Source organism: Lynx canadensis, chromosome C1, assembly GCF_007474595.2.
Source record: "Lynx canadensis isolate LIC74 chromosome C1, mLynCan4.pri.v2, whole genome shotgun sequence".
Lineage (NCBI taxonomy): Eukaryota > Metazoa > Chordata > Mammalia > Carnivora > Felidae > Lynx > Lynx canadensis.
The window spans coordinates 51844002-51864485 of NC_044310.1; the positions used below are offsets into that span (position 1 = coordinate 51844002).

The following is a 20484-nucleotide window of genomic DNA, read 5'->3' on the forward strand; positions in this document are numbered from 1 at the left end:
GCTAGGAGGTCTCTACCTAACAATGAGACCAGGAAGTCGGGTGATACAGGAACTCATGAACTATTTGGTGACCTTCCAGCTGGCATTGTTGGGGACCACAAAATAGCCTCTGGGTTTGCATCCCAGTGGCTCCTATGATGGTGACTTCTTGACCCAATAGAGGCGCCACCTTGTCACCACAGAGTGTTCAGCTCCAGTGTTGATGATGAAGTCTATTGTCTGGTCCCCTACCTTCATTTTGACCATGGGCTCATGGGGGCCCAGTTGGACAGAGCCTGGTCTTTGATAATCAGAGTCTGCTCCTGCCAGTCCGATCTGGTCAGCTGAGGCTGACCAAGCTGGGATGTCCATCTCAGATGTCTAGTTGTCCATCTGGTGCCTGAGACTGGAGCTATTTTCTGGTTTTGGTGACAATTTTTCGGCTCTTCTGTGTTGAAAAGGGTGAGCAGAAGTTGCTTACAGTTGACTCAGGCAGGGTGGTGAGTCTGGAATATAGATTCTAGGAGATCTATCATTGCCTGTGGGTTCTCAGAGTAGGGCAGCATGTGGTGTCCCCAGTTGAGGAGTCAGTAGTACAGACCAGTTGGTTGCAGAAAACTGATCCCCCCCTCTTGTAGGGTCCCATTGCAGCCTATTCTCGGTGACCCCTAGTCTCCTGCAATGGCATCTGCATTGCCATTGGGGCCTTGGACCTGGAGCCGCAGACCTAAGGTGTCCCTACCAGTTCAGGTATCCCAGGTTGAAGCAGACTGGCTGCTGGTAGAAGCAAGACTGACAGGGGGTGACTGTCAGGCAGGTGAGGTTCCCCTCCCTTGATTGATGGGGCACTGGGGGCATATGGTGGCAGAAATGGAAGGACTTCTGAATTTTCTTGGAGGATGGGGGGGTGGGTTTTTTTTTCCTGCAAAGTCTTCTTTCCGGCCTGTGCCACTAAGACCTTACATTGTCCCTTACTATTAATGCAGAAACGGACCCAAAGAGGTTTGACCTGGGCTATTTCCAGCCATTGGTCAATGAATGGGAATTGATTCGGATGGCCAGGGTCCCCTGTAATTACCTTATAAACAGCTCAGATTGTGGGGACATCTAGGGTGCCCTCAGGGGGCCAGCTTACACTGAACATAGGCCATCTGATTCACAGAGCGTGCGTAATTTCCTGGGGATGGGGTGGGGTGTCAATTTGACCCCATAGTCACCTGAAAATCCCTTTTTAAAATTCTTAATCATACAATCCAGAACAGTTGGTTTTGAGGAATTTTCCCCCATCCTGGTATCCTAAATGGGTCCCTCCCAACGTATGATGTAGCAGGACAAATATGAGGGAAGAGGTTGTTTCCTTCACCTGGCTGCTCCCCTCAGGGGTATTAGATGCCTCTTAACATTGGCAAGTCAGTATAAACACCTGACTTGGATCAGGCCCCTGTGGACCTGATTCTGCCTCCAGTCATTTATGAGGTCTTCACAGAATGGCACGGTAGGACACACTCAGGCTCCATAGCCAAAACCGTGGAGCACGGGCACTCACACATACATTGAAACAGATTGCACACTTCCACCCAGGGCTTCCCTGTTCTATGCGGGGTGATCAAGTTCCCCTTCTGCCTCAGGGGCTGGCCTGAACTCAGTCTGAAGTCCCTGGGGACACTTACCGATCCGACGTCCTGGGACAGGCCTTTTTGTTCCACCTGGAGTCCGTTTGAGCGCAGCGGTGGCCGACTATTGTCGGGCCCAGCGAGGGCAGGGGTCCAGTGAAACCACCTGCGGCTCCCCCTTCCTTTCCATCGCAGGGGCCCGATATGAGTGGCTTCTCCGCTGGCCTTCGACAACGGTGGCTCAAGAGGCCAGTGCGGCTGTCGGCTTCCAGGCCAACACTTGGCACAAGTGACAAGCGACACGCACTTACACCGGTGCCGGCCTAGGGGAGGCACTTCCAAAAGCTGAGCGCGAGCTCTGGCACTGGCCTTCTTTTATGATTGGCTAACTTACGAGTACTTTGAAACTTTCTATCAGCTGCACAGGTGGGTGGGACTGCAGGGGCTCAAGGAAAAAGGTTGGGGCTGGGGTGGGGGGGCACTACCAGTTGTGCTACGTGGGCAGTTGGCTGATGCAAGGGGCAAGCAAGATTACAGAAGCCAAAAGCATGCAAGGGGGGTTATCCGGCCTCGCACATCTGGCTTTCCTTCTCACAGACCCCAATAGAATAATTTCAACACGAAAATCATTAATTACAGGTCTTAACAAAGAAAGATGTACACTGCGTCTCCTACAAGATACAGACCACTCCTGCAACTAAGCCAACGAGAAACCGTCATCATCACCTTGAACCTGAATTGGCTGTTCTCCAGTAGACTTTGGGTCAAAATAACCCCTCCCACCTTCCTCCTCCTTCTCCATAAAAGAACTTCTCTCCTTTGTTGGACTTACCTATGGTTTTGCCATAGTTTGCGTGCAGCGAATTGCAATGCTTTGTTGCTTTAGAATAAACCCATTTTTTGGTAGTAAAATAACAGACTTTTATTTTTAACAACATAATATCTACTCTTCTTACTCATAGAGGGGCCCAAGAAAACAACCATGGGTTGGCTCAGGGTAGATACCTACGGCATTTCGACATTCAGGAGAGCACCACTGCGGGATAAAAGGAACTGAGCAACGTCTTCCTAAATCAGTTTCTCCGGAGGGGAACGCTGGAGTCCGAAAAGCGCGGGCCTACGGGCGCCAGACGCTGTGTCACACACAAGGTGGACCGCTGGAAACACCCTCCCTCTCTACGAGGGATCCGAGTGTTTGAGGGAAGCGGGGGGTGGGGGGAGTCTAGCTATGGACCTAGGACCTCATCCAGTCCCTGTCAGTGCAGCAGAGAACCCTCTCTCTCCACTCTGGCCATTCCAGACCCCGACAGATGAGCGGCACAGCCGTCTCTGTCCTCTCCGGATTTACCGCCCTAGATTTCTACCCGGACTGTTTGGGGAGGTGCTCTGGTTCTTATTTCCGGTGGCGGAGAGGTGCCGTTGCCATGGCAATTAAAGTAAAGGCCGAGGTCTGTTGAGCTGCAGTGAGAGGATCGCGGAATCCGTGGAGAGAATTGCCTGCGCTTCCTCGTTTGTGAGCTGGAGTTAGGTAGCGAACAGCTCGCGGTCTCTGTCCCTGCAACGCGCCCTGCCTCGCTGTCCGGCTTCCTTTTCTGTCACCTTTTATTTCTCTGCCCTACTAACGCTTGGTCCGTGTGTACCTCAAATGTACCCCGATACGCAGTTTTGTCGTCGTGAAATACAAAAACAGAGAGGTTGCCCGCGATCATCTGTGAAATGTATTTCACGGTGTAGGGCCGGCAACTGGGCGGCTCTGTTTTCACTTGGCCCTTTAGAAGCCTTAGGCGCTTGTTAACAGTTTATTTTTCTTGGTATTGTGTGGCGGGTTATTTATGGAGCCGTTTGCTACAGTGTGCTCTCTAGGCCCCTGTGTTGGTCTCGCGCTGGAGTTTTAAATGAGGGAGGTTTCTAAGCCTGAGGGGTGCAGTTATATATTTATTTAAGCTTCCGTTTCGTCTCTCGTCACAGAAAGGGAAAGAATAGAATTCTGGAACATTTGTACTGTGGGATTTCCACGTAAGGGAGTCACCTTATTTGGAAAGAGTATTCGAGGACGAGCCTAAAAAAATACTTAAATTTTAAAATTGCTTGCTGCAAAATGAACATTCATTCTTCCTTTCTTATTGGAACAGTTTTTCACCCCCCACGTTTGTGAGGAGATGTGTGCACGCATATGTGTTTAAAACTGATGCTTAATTATAGTGATATCAATTTGCAGTAACCAGACTGTGACACCACATCCCTATGGGGTCCTTCTAAATCTGGTGTAATATGAAAGTGTCAGGCAGGCAGTCTGTGTATTATAAATAGGGTACTTCATCCATGATAAGCGATTATTATCTTTCTTTCCCAAGTGTAAAAGACCTATATAATTCAAGAAGGTGCAAGTGATTTAGGCCTCCTGAGTAAGAATCCAATGAGTCCTGAAGGGGACCCTACCTGTGTCGTCTTATTGTTGAACTTGAAATATTCAATTTATTAGGTTGGAATGTATTTTTAGAAGTCAAAGCTGGGTAAAATAATGTTGGAAGCTGTTAGACCACCAGCACGATTTAGCGCCTCACAGTAACTGTTGTACAAGAAGCCTTCATTCACGTTAATAAAGAAGAAACTGTTATCAGAATTTACTGCCTCTTGTTACTGCTAGCTGGGTGACATCTCTGTCCCTCAATTTCCTTATCTGTAAAAGGGGCAAAAAAATACTTGACCACTGTAATAAGGATAAATTGAGATGTATGATAGTTCTTTAAGCCTTATGAGCAGAGGTGCTATATAATGCCACAACGTTATTATTAGTGATGAATGCAGTAAAATCTCACAATAATGCTATAAATGGGATCTTAAAAATTGAGTTATTCAAAATGTGGGCCTACATTATTGAGATGTTGGTGGAATGACCTCGTTGATCCTGCTGAGGGGAGGGATGCCAACTGCCAATCACATGACATCCGAATTCTCCGTGTTGTGGAGTTCACTCTTTCTACAGTTTATTTAGCACTTATTATGTGGAAGGCACAGTTCTGTATGTTCCCCGTGTATTATTCAGTCCTCATGACAACCCTATGAAGACTTAACTTCAGCTATCTTATTTTGAGAGAATAGATGTGTGCTTTTCCTTTGCTGTATGATACTTATTTTGCATTTATATTACATCTTTGCTTTGGCTTTTTCTTTTGGCTCCCTCATATACATATATATATTTTTCTTTATATAAATTTTCTTATATATAGTTGATTTCTAAATATACATGTATGTATAGCTCATATATATGTATGTATACATGTTTATTTACATGCGTATAATTTGTATATATGTGTGTGTATATACAAATATACATACACACATATATATAAATTGCTGAAGGCTTGTTCTAGTTTAGCATGTGATAATACAAGCATATGCATATTATAATATTGGACTTTTCCCTGGATATGAAACCTTTAATGGCTTGATTTCCTCTCCTCCACCCCCACCCAATTTGAGAGGCAAGGTTACATTTGCATTTTAGGGAATTAACACTGACTAAAATTTTAAAATTATTTTCTAATAGAATGGCCATCAGTCCAGGAAGAGATGCAGCTTTCTCCTGTCAGAAGTCAGCACTTTCAGAGAGTCTGCGAACAAAGAAATTTCCACTAACTGAAGAAGAAATATTTTATATGAATTGTAGAGCTGCCTACTTAACTGTTTTTAAAAGCAGCTTAGAAAACATTATTTCTAAAGAACAACTTTACTTGGGTAATTTTTTCTTTAAAATTTAAGTATTTTGCCTTATTTGTTGAAAGGTAATAGATCAGAAAGACAGGAATAAAAATTACATTGCTGAATCATTCCAGTTTCTTAGGGAAGCTTGAACAGTGAAACTACATTATGCTATTGTGTGATTTTATATATTTATATATTCTAGTAGCTTCCAAATAAAGCATTCAATGTTTATACAGACTAGATTAGTATTTTTTTTAAGTTTTTAAATTTATTTTGAGAGGCAGGGAGAGAATTCCAAGCAGGTTCCAAGCTGTCAGAGCAGAGCCTGACATGGGGCTCGAACTCACGGACCATCAGATCATGACCTGAGTTGAAAACAGGAAACACGAGTTGGATGCTTAACCGACTGAGCCACCCAGGTCTCCCTATATTAGTATTTTTAAGGCTTCCATCAATTACTTGCATATTACTTATGATATAATATATTATATATATATATATATTTATTTTTGAGAGAGTGCATGAGCAGGGGAGGAGCAGAGAGAGGGAAGGAGAATCTCAAGCAGGCTCCACACTATCAGCACAGAGCCCAGTGTGGGGCTTGATCCCACAAATCCTGAGATCATGACCTGAGCTGAAATCAAGAGCAGAGTACTTAACTGACTGAGCCACCCGGGCACCCCTTAAAAATATATTTTTAAAAATTCTTATTTGGTACTTTAAGATTTATAATAATAGAATTTAAAACATTTTGGTATCTGAATCACTAGCCTGAATTTGACCTCTACTGAGGAAAATGTAAAGAATATATAAAAATGGGTTGAATGATTACAAAAAAGAAATATTAGGAAACGGGTAAAATTAAAAATTTTTTTTTCAACGTTTATTTATTTTTGGGACAGAGAGAGACAGAGCATGAACGGGGGAGGGGCAGAGAGAGAGGGAGACACAGAATCGGAAACAGGCTCCAGGCTCCGAGCCATCAGCCCAGAGCCTGACGCGGGGCTCGAACTCCCGGACCGCGAGATCATGACCTGGCTGAAGTCGGACGCTTAACTGACTGCGCCACCCAGGCGCCCCTAAAATTTTAAAAGAGAAGTGTGCTGTTTTTATTTTTTGGGGAGGGAGGGAGAGTTGGTCTTTTTTTGCTTCTTTCCATTATATGTAAAATTTCTCTGGTTGCAAATATCCATCAGACCAATGAATTTTGTCCTTGCCAGATATGTCAAATAATTTGGAATTCTTTACTCTTGAGTGGTAAACAATAGCCGATAACACTGAATACTCCTGTAAGTTTCATCAAGGCTAATAACTTTATGGGTAGAGAAACAGAGTTATCTTGCCAACTTTAGAAGAGGTTTCCTGGGGCGCCTGGGTGGCGCAGTCGGTTAAGCGCCCTACTTCAGCCAGGTTACGATCTCGCGGTCCGTGAGTTCGAGCCCCGCGTCAGGCTCTGGGGCTGATGGCTCGGAGCCTGGAGCCTGTTTCCGATTCTGTGTCTGCCCCTCCCCCGTTCATGCTCTGTCTCTCTCTGTCCCAAAAAAATAAATAAAACATTGAAAAAAAAAAAATTAAAAAAAGAAGAGGTTTCCTTAAATAAAAATTCTGACATTTTTGCAACAGTGTCTTGGGTTTGTATGCAATAAGATCTCTATTTGAAGAAATCCATATTGGGGAATATGAAAATTGAAAAGATTAAATTTATATTTTATTATAAGCTATAATTTTAGGTTTTTTCCTTTATTCTTTTGGATGTCTCTTTGTAATGTTGTAATGATTGAGTTCAGATAATCTAGATTTTTGAAAAGTCGTGTGAACCAGTGATATCTCTTTCTTACTATGTGTTTCATCTATATCTTTCTGTCATTTATGCATATAACATGTGCTATGACATTCCATTTCAAGGTTGGACAGTGCAGTACCATTGCCAGAGCTATAGAGTTCCTTTTTTCCCCAACTTATAAATAATATAGGTATTATAGATTCATGTCACAGCTTAAAGTAAACTCTGGCAAAAGATCGGTATTTTGGTGTTAACCTTTAAACATTTACAGTTACGGTTCTTATTGCTATCAGACATAGTAATGGGCTCCAACTAATTCTAAACTTAGAAAGTAAATTAGATTAGTAACTACTAAATTATACCTATTTCTTAGATATGAGAATATCTACTTACTGAGTGCATGTTTAGGCATAATTAATTTTATTCTGAGAAAGTTTTTTTTTTGTAATTAATAGTACATCAAAAAACCATTTTGTTATTGAAGATAGCAACAAGTGTGTGCTGACCTGCCACTTGTGGCAAAGAGTTACACACCTGTTTTCCCAAAGCTGTACAGAAAATAGCATTTTCTCTCTTTCTTTCTTTCTTTCTTTCTTTCTTTCTTTCTTTCTTTCTTTCTTTCTTTCTTTCTTTCTTTCTTTCTCTTAAGTATTCTCTACTCCCACAGTGGGGCTCCAACTCCCTGAGATCAAGAGTTGCATGCTCTACCCACTGAGCCACTCAAGCACCCCAGCATTTTCTTTCACATGGACTTTTGACTTCAAATCACAACTTCATTTAGGTCCTGTTTATAGTCTTAACTTTTAAAGGGTGGACATTGGCTGGGGATGGAATCCTAAAACACATGTACCTTTTTCCTGACTCTCTTTATAGATGAGTTATAAAATGGTCTGTTTTTATGGTAGGCAAAATACTTGAGAAGTGTGCATGCAAGTAGGGAAGGGGCAGAGAGAGAGAAAGGGAGAGAATCCCAAGCAGGCCCCACTCTTAGCATGGAGCCTGATGTAAATCTTAATCCTACGGCTGTGAGATTATGAGCTGAGCTGAAATCAAGAGTGGGATGTTCATCCCACTAAGCCAGATAGGTGCCTACAGCTGCAACTTCTGTTAACTCTACAAGTCACCCTGGATGATGATCTTGTTTCCATTTCTGTCTCAAAGTTTAAATTATCTAGGTATGATTCACTGTCATAATCTGGAGGATGGGAACATTTCTCTTAGTCTGTGGACTTCTAATATGTTACTAACTGTGAATCATAACCACAGGTAGCAATTTTACCCTTCAGGTGTGGACTTCCTAGTTGTATTATAAACCTTAGGAACCAAGAAGTTTGAATCTCTGAAAAAAACAAAACCCTGTATTATGCTCATGCACAATGAATGTTCAAAATAAGGGACTCATAAATGTCTATATTTACTGCCCTGATCTGGTTTTTATTTCCTTGCAGATTTTTTTTAAATTATTTTATATGTATTAGTCCTTTTTCATTAAATTGTAGACCATCCAGATTATCATTTTTTTAACGTTTATTTTTAAGAGAGAGCATGCAGGCAGGGGAGAGGCAGAGCAAGGGGTACAGAGGATCCAAAGTGGGCTCTGTGCTGACACCAGTGAGCCTGATGTGGGCTCAAATTCACGAACTGCGAGATCATGACCTGAGCTGAAGTTGGACACTCAATCGACTGAGCCACTTAGGAGCCCCCAGATTATCATTTTTTATAGTGCTAAGTGTAATGCAAGATCTTGTGAAATTTCACCTATGATTGTTAGAAATATCCAATATAAGGTTTTATAATAGAAGTTGTAGCGCGATTCAAGACAGTTATACATTTTAAAATTCTATTAATTCCTTCTCTAGTGTTTAGGAAACTTACCATGGGTTCATTTTAGATAGTGTTAGGTCTTAATATGCAGAGATTTGTTTATGTGCAAATTACCCATTTGCTGCTTTTAAACTGTACAAAGTACAATTGTTTAAAGCCATTATGTTTTAATGTGTATGGCATATGCAAATACAAAAGCCTTTCTCACATTGTAATTTGTTGCCTTTCATAGATATAAGAGCATACCTTTTAAAACAAGAATGTCTCTAAAATAACCAGTTAAAGGACTGTTTGTAAAAATTCTGGTACGGGGCGCCTGGGTGGCGCAGTCGGTTAAGCGTCCGACTTCAGCCAGGTCGCGATCTCGCGGTCTGTGAGTTCGAGCCCCGCGTCAGGCTCTGGGCTGATGGCTCAGAACCTGGAGCCTGTTTCCGATTCTGTGTCTCCCTCTCTCTCTGCCCCTCCCCCATTCATGCTCTGTCTCTCTCTGTCCCGAAAAAAAAAAAAAAAGTTGAAAAAAAAAAAAAAAAAAAAAAAATTCTGGTTAAAAATCGAGTGATTTGACCATTGTGTCTCTATAATGCATACTTCTCTCAAAGTATGTTGACATTCTTGGGGCGCCTGGGTGGCTCACTTGGTTGGGTGACTGACTTCAGCTCAGGTCATGATCTCACACTTTGTGAGTTCGACTAACAGCTCAGAGCCTGAAGCCTGTTTCAGATTCTGTGTCCCCCTCTGTCTCTGCTCCTCCCCTGCTCATGCTCTGTGTCTCTCTGTCTCTCAATAGTAAATAAATGTTAAAAAAAATTTTTTTTAAGTATGTTGACATTCTTGATCTTTAGCAAGGCTATAACTGTAAATAGATACTTTTTGTGTATATATTTCACATTTGTTACTTGATTAATGATTAACAACTAATGTTCTTGAAGCCCTAATGTTTAGTAGTGATGAACATTTTAGATAGATACATGCCTTGTTGACAATAGTTTTCTCAGATTAATGATTTCCTCATTTCATTAAGGTATTTGTTGGGCCAGAAAAAGTAATAATTTATACTTTTTGTGGTTATTCTTATGTCCTCAAAATAAGTGGATGGTTGTCTTTAATCTTTTTTTTTTCTTCCAGGCACTTTTACAAAATAAATCGATGTTTTCAGTTAGTTAAACTATGTAGGTTGAGAACGAACTGTCAGAATAGGAAAAATGAGTTTAATTCTGGCATTAAATGATAACATATGTATTTTTTTCATTTTTATAAGTCAGGCATACATTGATATCACTAGATTATCAACCCCAAAGGTGTATGTGTACTTGTGTATAATAGTGTAGTGTATAATGATTTTAAAAAATATATACTTAGGTACCAATTCCAAATGTTACTATAATAACACTTGTTTAATTGGGCAGCTCTACAGCATGCAGGAAGAAATCCATCCCAAAAGACCATTAATAAGTATTGGACTCCTCAAACTGCCAAACTGAATTTTGATGATTTTTGTATAATTTTAAGGAAGGAAAAACCTACTTCAAAAGCAGAACTGCTAAAATCATTTAAGCAATTAGATGTAAATGATGATGGCTGTATTTTGCACGCTGATCTTTATAAACTTCTAACAAAGGTAAGATTTGTGAAATAGTTTTGTAATATGCATTGCTGGCCAAACTATTTGGAATCTAACTTTGGCTACCAAGGCCACATTAAAAATAGCTATTTCATCGGCAGGTGAAGTGAATCACATATAGGTTGTTTATAAAGTACTTAAGGATCCTTCTGGATGAAAAGTGCTCTGTAAATAAAACATAAAGTATAAAATTGAACCCATGTTGCAGTCCCCTTGTGTGCCTTTGCAATTATTTGCTGCTCAGAACTTTTTGTAATTTAGGAATAGGTTCATATGTGGTAAATAAAAGAGAAACAAAGTATAAGTGGGATTGGGAATCCATTTTGATTATTGGTATCACGGGAGAATTATCATTACTCTAAATTCAGTGGTAGTATTATTACTGGATCTATAATATATATTGTTGAAATTTAGTAAACTGAAATTGATACTTTTACAAAATTTGATAAAATTGTGAAATTTTAATTTAGATGAATTTCATTATTGCTTGACATAATACTCGTTCTGAGGTTTATAATGAAACCATATATTCAAGTTGACTTGTAGAAAAGATTAAAATAAATTTTCACTCTCCTCCTGTCCCTCGCATAACAAAGTGATAGTCATGTTGCTTTAAAATAAATCTTGTTTTCTCAGAGAGGGGAGAAGATGACTCGAGAAGAAGTAAATGCTGTAACAAGTTTGGCAGATGTAAATGCTGATGGCAAATTTGATTACATCAAGGTACGTAAGTTCATGCTAATGTAAATTTGTGTACTGTGTAGAAGAATTTTTAAAGGGCACATCTTTTTGATATTGGCAATGATGTATTTGATATGTTGTGTACAAAGTGTACTTGACATTTAATCTGAAGAGTATTGTAACCTGATGACTACATTAGAAATAAGCAAGGTAAAATACATGCATGTGCTCACACATTACAGATATGCACTCAAACATAGAGACTCTTCTCAGAAATATGCCATTTCTGGGGTGGAAGAATCATAAAAATTATTTAGAACAAACTCAAGTCTACACATGTCTTATAAAAAAATAATAAATCACTTCTCTTTGTGTAACATTTTATTTTCACTCAGAGTATGACCTCCTCATTGAATCATGGCTACATTTCACTAGGTCACTTGAGAGTGGTCAATCTGATTCAAGAAAATAAAATGAGTAACCTAGTTCAATAGGAAATATATTCCATCTATCAGTCTATCCCTTGCCTACTAATGTGCATTTGCCTTCTCCCAAATGTATGATTGAAGGTTTTACCCACTGGACTACTTTTTTGTTTCCTGTAGTTTTGTAAATTATATGTGACAACCAATGAGCAATGTCTCAAAACTACTGTAGAAAAACTGGAAGTTGACAGTAAACTGAGACGTCAACAGTTTGGAAACCACATTGAAGAACCTCCTGAAAGGGACCCATCATCAGTACCAAAACCATCGCCTAGAATCATAAGAAAAACTGAGCAGGAAACATTCTCAAATAAAGGTATTTACTTTTGATACTAAAGATTTCTTGAATAAGAATGAAGGGTCATAATCAGATAAGTTTTTCTTTCTATCTTAGCTTAACAATGATAAATGAGAATCCAACTTTTTGTTAGCTACTGTTTCTAGACTCTCTCAGATGTAAAAATGTATTGAAGTAAAATTTTATTATGGAACTTGATTTGACTATGCTCATTATATTTTATTAAAACTAAAATTTCAGAGTAAAGAGTGACTGACATATTGAAATAAAGAATCTTATTAATAGAACCTACATTAGGGACCACTAAAGCCTGATAAATATGAAACTTCTGACTTTATTTCAATAGGAAGGAAAAAAAGAAGGAAATTAATACTTATGCCTTTTATGCTACACTATGTTTAGAAACAGACTTCCTGGGGCGCCTGGGTGGCGCAGTCGGTTAAGCGTCCGACTTCAGCCAGGTCACGATCTCGCGGTCCGTGAGTTCGAGCCCCGCGTCGGGCTCTGGGCTGATGGCTCAGAGCCTGGAGCCTGTTTCCGATTCTGTGTCTCCCTCTCTCTCTGCCCCTCCCCCGTTCATGCTCTGTCTCTCTCTGTCCCCAAAAATAAATAAATGTTGAAAAAAAAAAATTTAAAAAAAAGAAACAGACTTCCTATTGATGACTTTTGATAATGTGAGACCAAGTAATTAACTCTTACTTATTACAGGTGATACCAGGAGTTCTTCACTGGCAACAACTAGAAAGTTCAAAACATCTATTTCCTTCACAATTACCATGGGTGCTAATAGTAACAGAAACTCAAAGTTAACCGAGCCAAATTCAATAAAGGTATAGTATTTTAAATTAATAGGTAAGACTTTTTCTGCAAATATTTGACATTAGGTTTATTAATAACTATTTGGTGTCTACAGAGAACCAATAAAGTTTGTGAAGTAATTCTTTGAGATTTTTCTGTGGATTACAGTATTTCTACCAATAAGCCAGTTTTAATGATTTTAAAGTAAAAATGATGAATAAGAATATTATTAAAAGATCTTCAATTTGAAAGTCATGTCTTTTCAATTTTTGAACTTGATGAATTGATTGTCTGATTATGAACTTTGCATAGCAATTTTTTGGTTTTGTTTAACATGTTTTCCATAGGTATTTCCTATAAATACATCATTCATTCAATATCAATTCCTATGAGAGAGAGACAACAAAGTCACCTTGCTAAGTCAATATTTGTGGAGTGTTAATATTGATCTTCTTCCTTTGTTTTCCCTTTTTAGACTCAACCTTTACTAGTTTTCTTTCAACAGAAAATAATAGCTACAGAAATATAAAACATTAACTGGAAACTGCTAGGATACATTAAAAATGTGTACCTAGAGACCTCTGTAAAAGGGGGAAAAATGGTTATGACCACATACTATAACTGCTGTTAGAAAACTGAACTGATTGTTCTCAAGGGCTACATTTTTGTTTCAAATAACAACTCTGTATTTGTTATTGAACTCTGAAGTCCCTTATATCTTTAAATTGCTAGAGAGTGACATTTGTTCTATATTAAAATTTTAAAACATTATCTCCAAGGAATTTTGTTCAGACTGTTTAGGAATCTCTACACCCTAAGCAATTTGGTGTGCATGTCCAACATGTTCACACACAATATTTAGTGTTCCAACAATATTATTTTCTACCAATGGTAGCTTTCTCTATTTTGCAACTAAATTAAAAGCTAATAAAATTAACTTAGTTAAATAATTGTGGTTTATCTAATTCAAAAGTGTAAATAATTTTAGCCAGTATATATAGAGAAAAATATTAATATGGATTATATTAAAACCATAATAAGACTTTTTCTCAGTGTCATGCTCCTGTTAATTGGGCCCTTACCAATACAATTTCTTTCTTTCTTTCCTTCCTTCTTTCTTTCTCTTTCTTTCTTTCTTTCCTTCTTTTTCTTTCTTTCTTTCTTTCTTTCTTTCTTTCTTTCTTTCTTTCTTTCTTTCTTTCTTTCTTTCTCAATGTTTATTTACTTATTTTGGGAGAGAGAGAGAGACAACTAGTAGGAGAGGGGCAGAGAAAGAGGAAGAGAGAATCCCAAGTAGGCTCTGTGCTGATAGTGATAGATGCAAGGGTTCCAGCTCACAAACTGTGAGATTGTAACCTGAAATCAAGAGTCAGACACATCCGACTGAGCCACCCATGCGCACCACCAATACAATTTCTTTTTTTTTTAATGTTTATTTTTGAGAGAGAGATAGAGAGCGAGCAGGGGAGGGAGAGAGAGAGAGGGAGACACAGAATCTGAAGCAGGCTCCAGGCTCTGAGCTGTCAGCACAGAGCCCGATGCAGGGCTCGAATTCACTGAACTCTGAGATCATGACCAGAGCCAAGTCAGACGTTCAATGAACTGAGCCACCCAGGCACCCCAATACCATTTCTTTTTTTTTTTTTTTTTTGTTTCAACGTTTATTTATTTTGGGGACAAAGAGAGACAGAGCATGAACGGGGGAGGGGCAGAGAGAGAGGGAGACACAGAATCGGAAACAGGCTCCAGGCTCTGAGCCATCAGCCCAGAGCCTGACGCGGGGCTCGAACTCACGGACCGCGAGATCGTGACCTGGCTGAAGTCGGACGCTTAACCGACTGCGCCACCCAGGCGCCCCCCCAATACCATTTCTTAATGTAGTTCAACTCAACAAATATTTACTGAAATGGTAATATATACCAGCCATTTTGCTTAGTATAAAATACAGGTGTTGGGTGCCTGGGTGGCTCAGTTGGTTGAGCACCGACCTCGGCTCAGGTCAGGATCTCGCAGTTGGTGGGTTCAAGACCCGCGTCCGGTTCTGTGCTGGCAGCTCAGAGCCTGGAGCCTGCTTCAGATTCTGTGCCTTCCTCTCTCTCTGCCCCTCCCCTCCTCATGCTCTGAGTCTCTCTGTCTCTCAAAAATAAATAAATGTTACAAAAAAAATTTTTTTAATACAGGTGTTGTATTAAAAAACCACAAAATTTACAGGACCGTTAGCAATATGTCAAGGTAATATAACATCGTATTTCATTTATTCATTCATTTATTCAGCAAGTATTTATTGAGTGGTATTTCTGTGCCAAGCACTGTTTTAGATGCTAATTAAGAGCTTTGGATAGAAACAAGCCTGTGCTTGAATCTTAGTTTTTGTCACATAATAACTGTGGGATCCTTGGTAAGTTAGTCAGCAGCCCTTTTGAGTCTCAGTTTCCTTATCTATAAATTGAGAATAATTATATTTAGTGTGTTCCTAGCAGATTTAAATCATCTCACGTGTATTAAGTGCATAGCATAGTACCAGGAATCTAGTAATCACTTTAATAAATGACAGTGTAATGAATACTATTACAGAACTAATAGATGACTGTAGGAAGTGACGAAAGTATAGTTTAAGAACTTATGCTACTATTGTATGTTGTGTATGAAGACTTCAATTTAGGGAGATTATCTGAAAGGCTGATAGAGATATCCTGATATAAAGTGATGACAGCTAAGCCTAGGGTAGTACCTGAACATGGTAAGAAAGGGACAGATCTAACAGACAATGCCACAATTAGTCTATAGGCCACAGTGATTGTGTAACAAAAGACAACTTACATTTTGCACCTAAGACATCAAAAGCAGGGAATGGTGCTGATGACAAGTGGGAATTAGGTAAAAGATACTAGAAGAATTTAATGATTAAAAGAAGATGGCATACTTTGAATTTTAAAATTCTGTGACTTTCATATAAAATTTTATGTGTTTGGAAATACTTCAAGGCCTTCATATTACCTTCATATTATTTGCCTGACTTTTAATATCCTATTTCTGATCTTGATTTTGCCCACTATTGTTTACTATCTGATATTTCTTAGATGAGCTGAAGTGATTAAAAAAAAAAAAATCTGTGAATTTAAAAAATTCTGTTAGTCAGCAGGATTCAGTTCTTTGTTTGCATTTTACTTTGAATTCTTTTTTTTTTTTTAATTTTTTTTTAACGTTTTTATTTATTTTTGAGACAGAGAGAGACAGAGCATGAACGGGGGAGGGGCAGAGAGAGGGGGAGACACAGAATGGAAGCAGGCTCCAGGCTCTGAGCCATCAGCCCAGAGCCTGACGCGGGGCTCGAACTCACGGAGCGCGAGATCGTGACCTGGCCGAAGTCGGACGCTTAACCGACTGCGCCACCCAGGCGCCCCTACTTTGAATTCTTGAAATAAATTTCATAAATTTAAGTTTACAACAACTCTGAGAAGTACTTGTTATAAATATGGTTATTGTATAATTTGTTTTGAGATTGATAGAATAAGTTACTAGAAGAATAAGTTACTTCAAATACTTTAAATCTATTTTAAACAAGTTTGGGTCCCTCAGTTTCATGTGGAGTGGAGAATTATGGAATTGGGATGGAAAAAGATCTTTTCAGAAGTTAGAAAATTGTTGAAATGTATGCATAAGCCAGATTTTAAACTGTACATTCACACAATTAATTGGTAAAGGACATGAATTACAGGAGGAAAATAAGACCTTTTCTATAGACCACTTTTAGGTACTTTATCACTTTTCTTTTTTTAATACTGAATTCTGCTTGCTTAGGTTTTGTAATATGCAAAGAATGTCAGGAATTTTTCTTTGAAAGAGGAATAGCTTCAATTGCTAGTCATGATTACAATTAGAGAAAGCCCAAACCATGAGTTGTAAACTACAGAGATGTAATACTTCCTGTATCCAGACTCCCAATTAGAATGTGTTTTAAGTATATGTGTGGTATAAAACGCATGTGTTATATAAGATATGTATCTGTTGTGTATGAATATGTTGTGTAACATATTTGTTTTGTATATGTCTATGTATATAACACTACAAACATCTTAAAGTAGAAGTTAATTGTCTAAATTTTTGTGAAGGCTCCAAATAGTAATTTTGTTACAAAAGTTTCTCATATTTTCAAAATGATGATCAATTCAACTTGTCAATTAGGTGGCAATCCATATAAATTTTTTCCTTTATAAATCATCTATTTAACTTTTTGTTTTTATATACATTTTATAATTCTTTAATAACAAAACGTTCATTAACTCTTTAACCTGTTTGTCTTAATGAAAAGCAAATAGCTTTCTAATAAGTATGTGACATAGGGTATCTTTAAAGAACAACAGTGATGATGATGATGATATATAAGTTCCTCCTCTACATTTATGCTAGATCTTTTTTTTTTTAATTTTTTAATGTTTATTCATTTATGAGAGAAAGAGACAAAACATGAGCAGTGGAGGGGCAGAGAGAAGGAGACACAGAATCCAAAGCAGGCTCCAGGCTCTAAGCTGTCAGCACAGAGCCCAACACGGGGCTCAAACCCACCAACCGTGAGATCATGACCTGAGCCGAAGTCAGATGTTTAACCGACTGAGCCACCCAGGTGCCCAAGTTCATGCTAGATCTACTGTTTAATAATTCTACCCCACCTAAAACTTTAATAATAATATAGAATTATATGTCAAAACAAATTATGTTCTCTACAGTGTCCCAAGAAAAATGTAACTTTACTGATACATTCAAGTTTTCTGATAGTAGAATTTTCAACTGAACTATTTTTAATTTGTGCTTTTCATTATTTCCTTATACATTGCGAATGAAAATAAGTAAAATTTGTATATGACAAATGAATTAACAGTTCTTTTTCTTTTTATATGAATTTACCGGAATTGGTAGAATATAGCACCACCTTATGCCCTGTATAAGAATTACAAGCTACTATTTTATTTCTGCTTTATATCGTTGAGAAAACTATATCACACATGGAATTTCTTACTCTGTCATTCTGAAATTTTTTTAAAAACTCAACATCCTTACATTTTTCTCATAATACTCAAACTGTCAACCTTAGTCTATAATCCTTTCAAACGGATTTATTTGAATGAGCCATTCACTTTATCAGTATTTTTTCTTTTAATTCATAACATTTTAGTCTAGATTCTAGAGAAAAAGCTTTGTGTGATTGAAAGTCTATTTGTTTTAAAAAAAATTAGGTTGAATAAGCACTGTGTTGTTAACAACTCTGGCAGATCTTAAGAATTTCAGTGCTTTCTTTTAAGCAGGAGAGCTACAAATTCTCCTAATAATGTTATTTACTTAGTATTCAAAATAATCTGATTATTACCTTGAAATTTGGTTGATATAAATCATGTGACATTTATCTTCTATTTTGTAATAGCTGTTGTTCCACCATATTCTAGTCTTATTAACCATGTATTGTAGTATCTAGGTTGGCTGTCTTTCCAAGGAAACATAAAAATTCTCTTCCTATACTTTCTCTAAAACTGGAATTTAGGAAAGACTTATGATAATAATGTTAACTCACTCCCCAGCCAAAGGCATCTCCTGTCAACTGTGGCACTGCCTCCAAGAAATACAATAAGCACGTGGAAAAATTCTCTCATCTTTGAGTTTCCCAAATGTTACAAATTATGTTCATTACCAGTGTACCAGGCAAAATGCATTACAGGCATACCTCGTTTTATTGCATGTCACTTTATTGTGCTTCACAGATAATTGCATTTTTGTAAATTGAAGATTTGTGGCAACCCTGTGTCAGGCAAGCCTGTTGTTGCCATTTTTTCAACAGCATTTGCTCACGTTGTGTCTCTGTGTCACATTTTGGTAATTCTTGCAGTGTTTTAAACTTTTCATTATTATTATATTTGTTATGGTGATCTGTGATCCATAATTATGACCTGCTAAAAGCTCAAATGATGTTTAGCATTTTTTAGCAATAAAGTATCTTTTAATTAAGGTATATGCATTGTGTTTTTGAGACATAATAACTATTGCACACTTAGTAGACTACAGTGTAGTATAAACATAACTTTATATGCACTAGGAAACCAAAAAATTTGTTCAACTTGCTTTATTGTGATATTCACTTTATTTCAGTGGTCTGGAACCAAACCTGCAATATCTCTGAGGTATGCCTGTAGTTTTTAATTTGTTTAAACACCTTTTTAAAAATTTATTTATTTGTTGGTTGGTTTGTTTTTAAGAGAGAGAGATGAGAGAGTGTGTGCTTGTGTGAAGAAGGGGCAGAGGGAGAGGGAGAGAGAGAATCTTAAGCAGGCTTCATGCTCAGCACAGAGCCCAATGCAGGGTTTGACCTCACTCCTCCTGGGATCATGACCTGAGCCAAAGTCAAGAGTCAGATGCCCAACTGACTGAGCCATCCAAGTGGCCCTAAACACTTTTATCAGAGGTGGGGGGGGGGGCTGCTACACGCATGATTAAATACAAATTTAAGAAATTTCCCAGCTACTGAAATGTACATTTTTTTCAATAAGGAACCCAAATAATTATGTTTATCTTAACACTTCAATATATGGATAATTCCAAATGACAATGCTTTCTCATAGTCTATTGTAATGATTTCATAAGCCTGAACTTTCTTTAATTACTAGCTTTTGAAAAAATCATGGCAGATATTTAAATGTGCAAAAGAACAGAATTTTGAATATAGCTGGCAGTTAGGAAAGAAAGTAAGGAGACCTAGGAGACATAGGTCCAGCTCTGGCTCTGCAGTCAGCGTAAGTTGTGACAAGCATATCCCTTTATTTTTCATCAATCAGAAGGGAAATCTGGACTGGATTGCTCCTCAGACTTCTTCTACCTTTAGTATTCTATAATTCTAAATGAGTATTTCATTCCATTCCAGATGGGTGACTATAAAAAACATTCATAAAATATTTCAGATGAAGTTCCATTTGATAATGCTATAGTCAAAGTTCATTGAAAGGAAAACATGTTTTCCATTTGATGTCAGAATCTTAGCTCAAACTGTCTAAAAGTGTAGCTTGTCTAAATACCATGTGAGTTCTTTCCTTTCTTCTCTGTAGCAATTGTCACCATCCAAGGTCACGTTGATTATATTAAGGCCAGCTGGCTTTGAGGTAATGTCAGCATCTGTTGTTAGTCCTTAATATATTACCATCCAAGGGATTTACAAGGAGGCTAAATGAAAATCTGTATATACTCTTACTCATCATTAATTGTTGAACTTGAACTTTTGGCTCAAGCCCCAGTTTGAACTTCATTGAGTTATAAAAATTTTGAATTTAGTACCCAGAGTATATTTTGTTTTGGAAACATGATTTAATGGTAGAAGTGTTGATCCAAAGTCTTAGACTCTAGACCTAATATTTCTACAAACTCCTTGAGAAATTCTGATTCTGTATAACCTCTGGGTACCTCAGTTTATCTGTTTATTAAAATGACTAATTTATATCTATCTATCCCTTATTGCCTCATAGAGATGTTGTTGAAATGTCATACATAACGACTCGTTTCTGTCATCAGCAATATCTTTACAAAGATGAATTCTAATAATTTAAGGTCACGTTTTAATTTATCAGAATTAAAAATACACATATCTTTTATATCCCAAAGGTATGACAGTGCATGTGATTAATGACTGAAAGCTTGAGTAATAGTTCAGCAATAATGGT

General features: G+C 38.1%; 2 protein-coding genes across 3 annotated transcripts in view; one reads left to right on the forward strand and one right to left on the reverse strand.

Moving 5' to 3' along the window:
• The window catches only part of LOC115521006 (integrin subunit beta 3 binding protein), a 72065-nt gene extending 69322 nt beyond the window's left edge, over nt 1–2743 (reverse strand). The window contains exon 1 of the mRNA XM_030325878.2: nt 2602–2743. Coding sequence (XP_030181738.1) covers nt 2602–2606 — 5 coding nt within the window. The 5' untranslated portion in view covers nt 2607–2743. The remainder of the gene's footprint in view (nt 1–2601) is intronic.
• A 269-nt stretch (nt 2744–3012) lies between these two features.
• Nucleotides 3013–20484, forward strand: part of EFCAB7 (EF-hand calcium binding domain 7) — a 48552-nt gene continuing 31080 nt past the window's right edge. For both annotated transcript variants that reach the window (XM_030325875.1, XM_030325877.1), the window contains exons 1-6: nt 3013–3120; nt 5143–5330; nt 10311–10522; nt 11162–11248; nt 11812–12007; nt 12698–12819. In XM_030325875.1, the coding sequence (XP_030181735.1) occupies nt 5144–5330; nt 10311–10522; nt 11162–11248; nt 11812–12007; nt 12698–12819 (804 nt within the window). In that variant the 5' untranslated portion in view covers nt 3013–3120; nt 5143. The remainder of the gene's footprint in view (nt 3121–5142; nt 5331–10310; nt 10523–11161; nt 11249–11811; nt 12008–12697; nt 12820–20484) is intronic.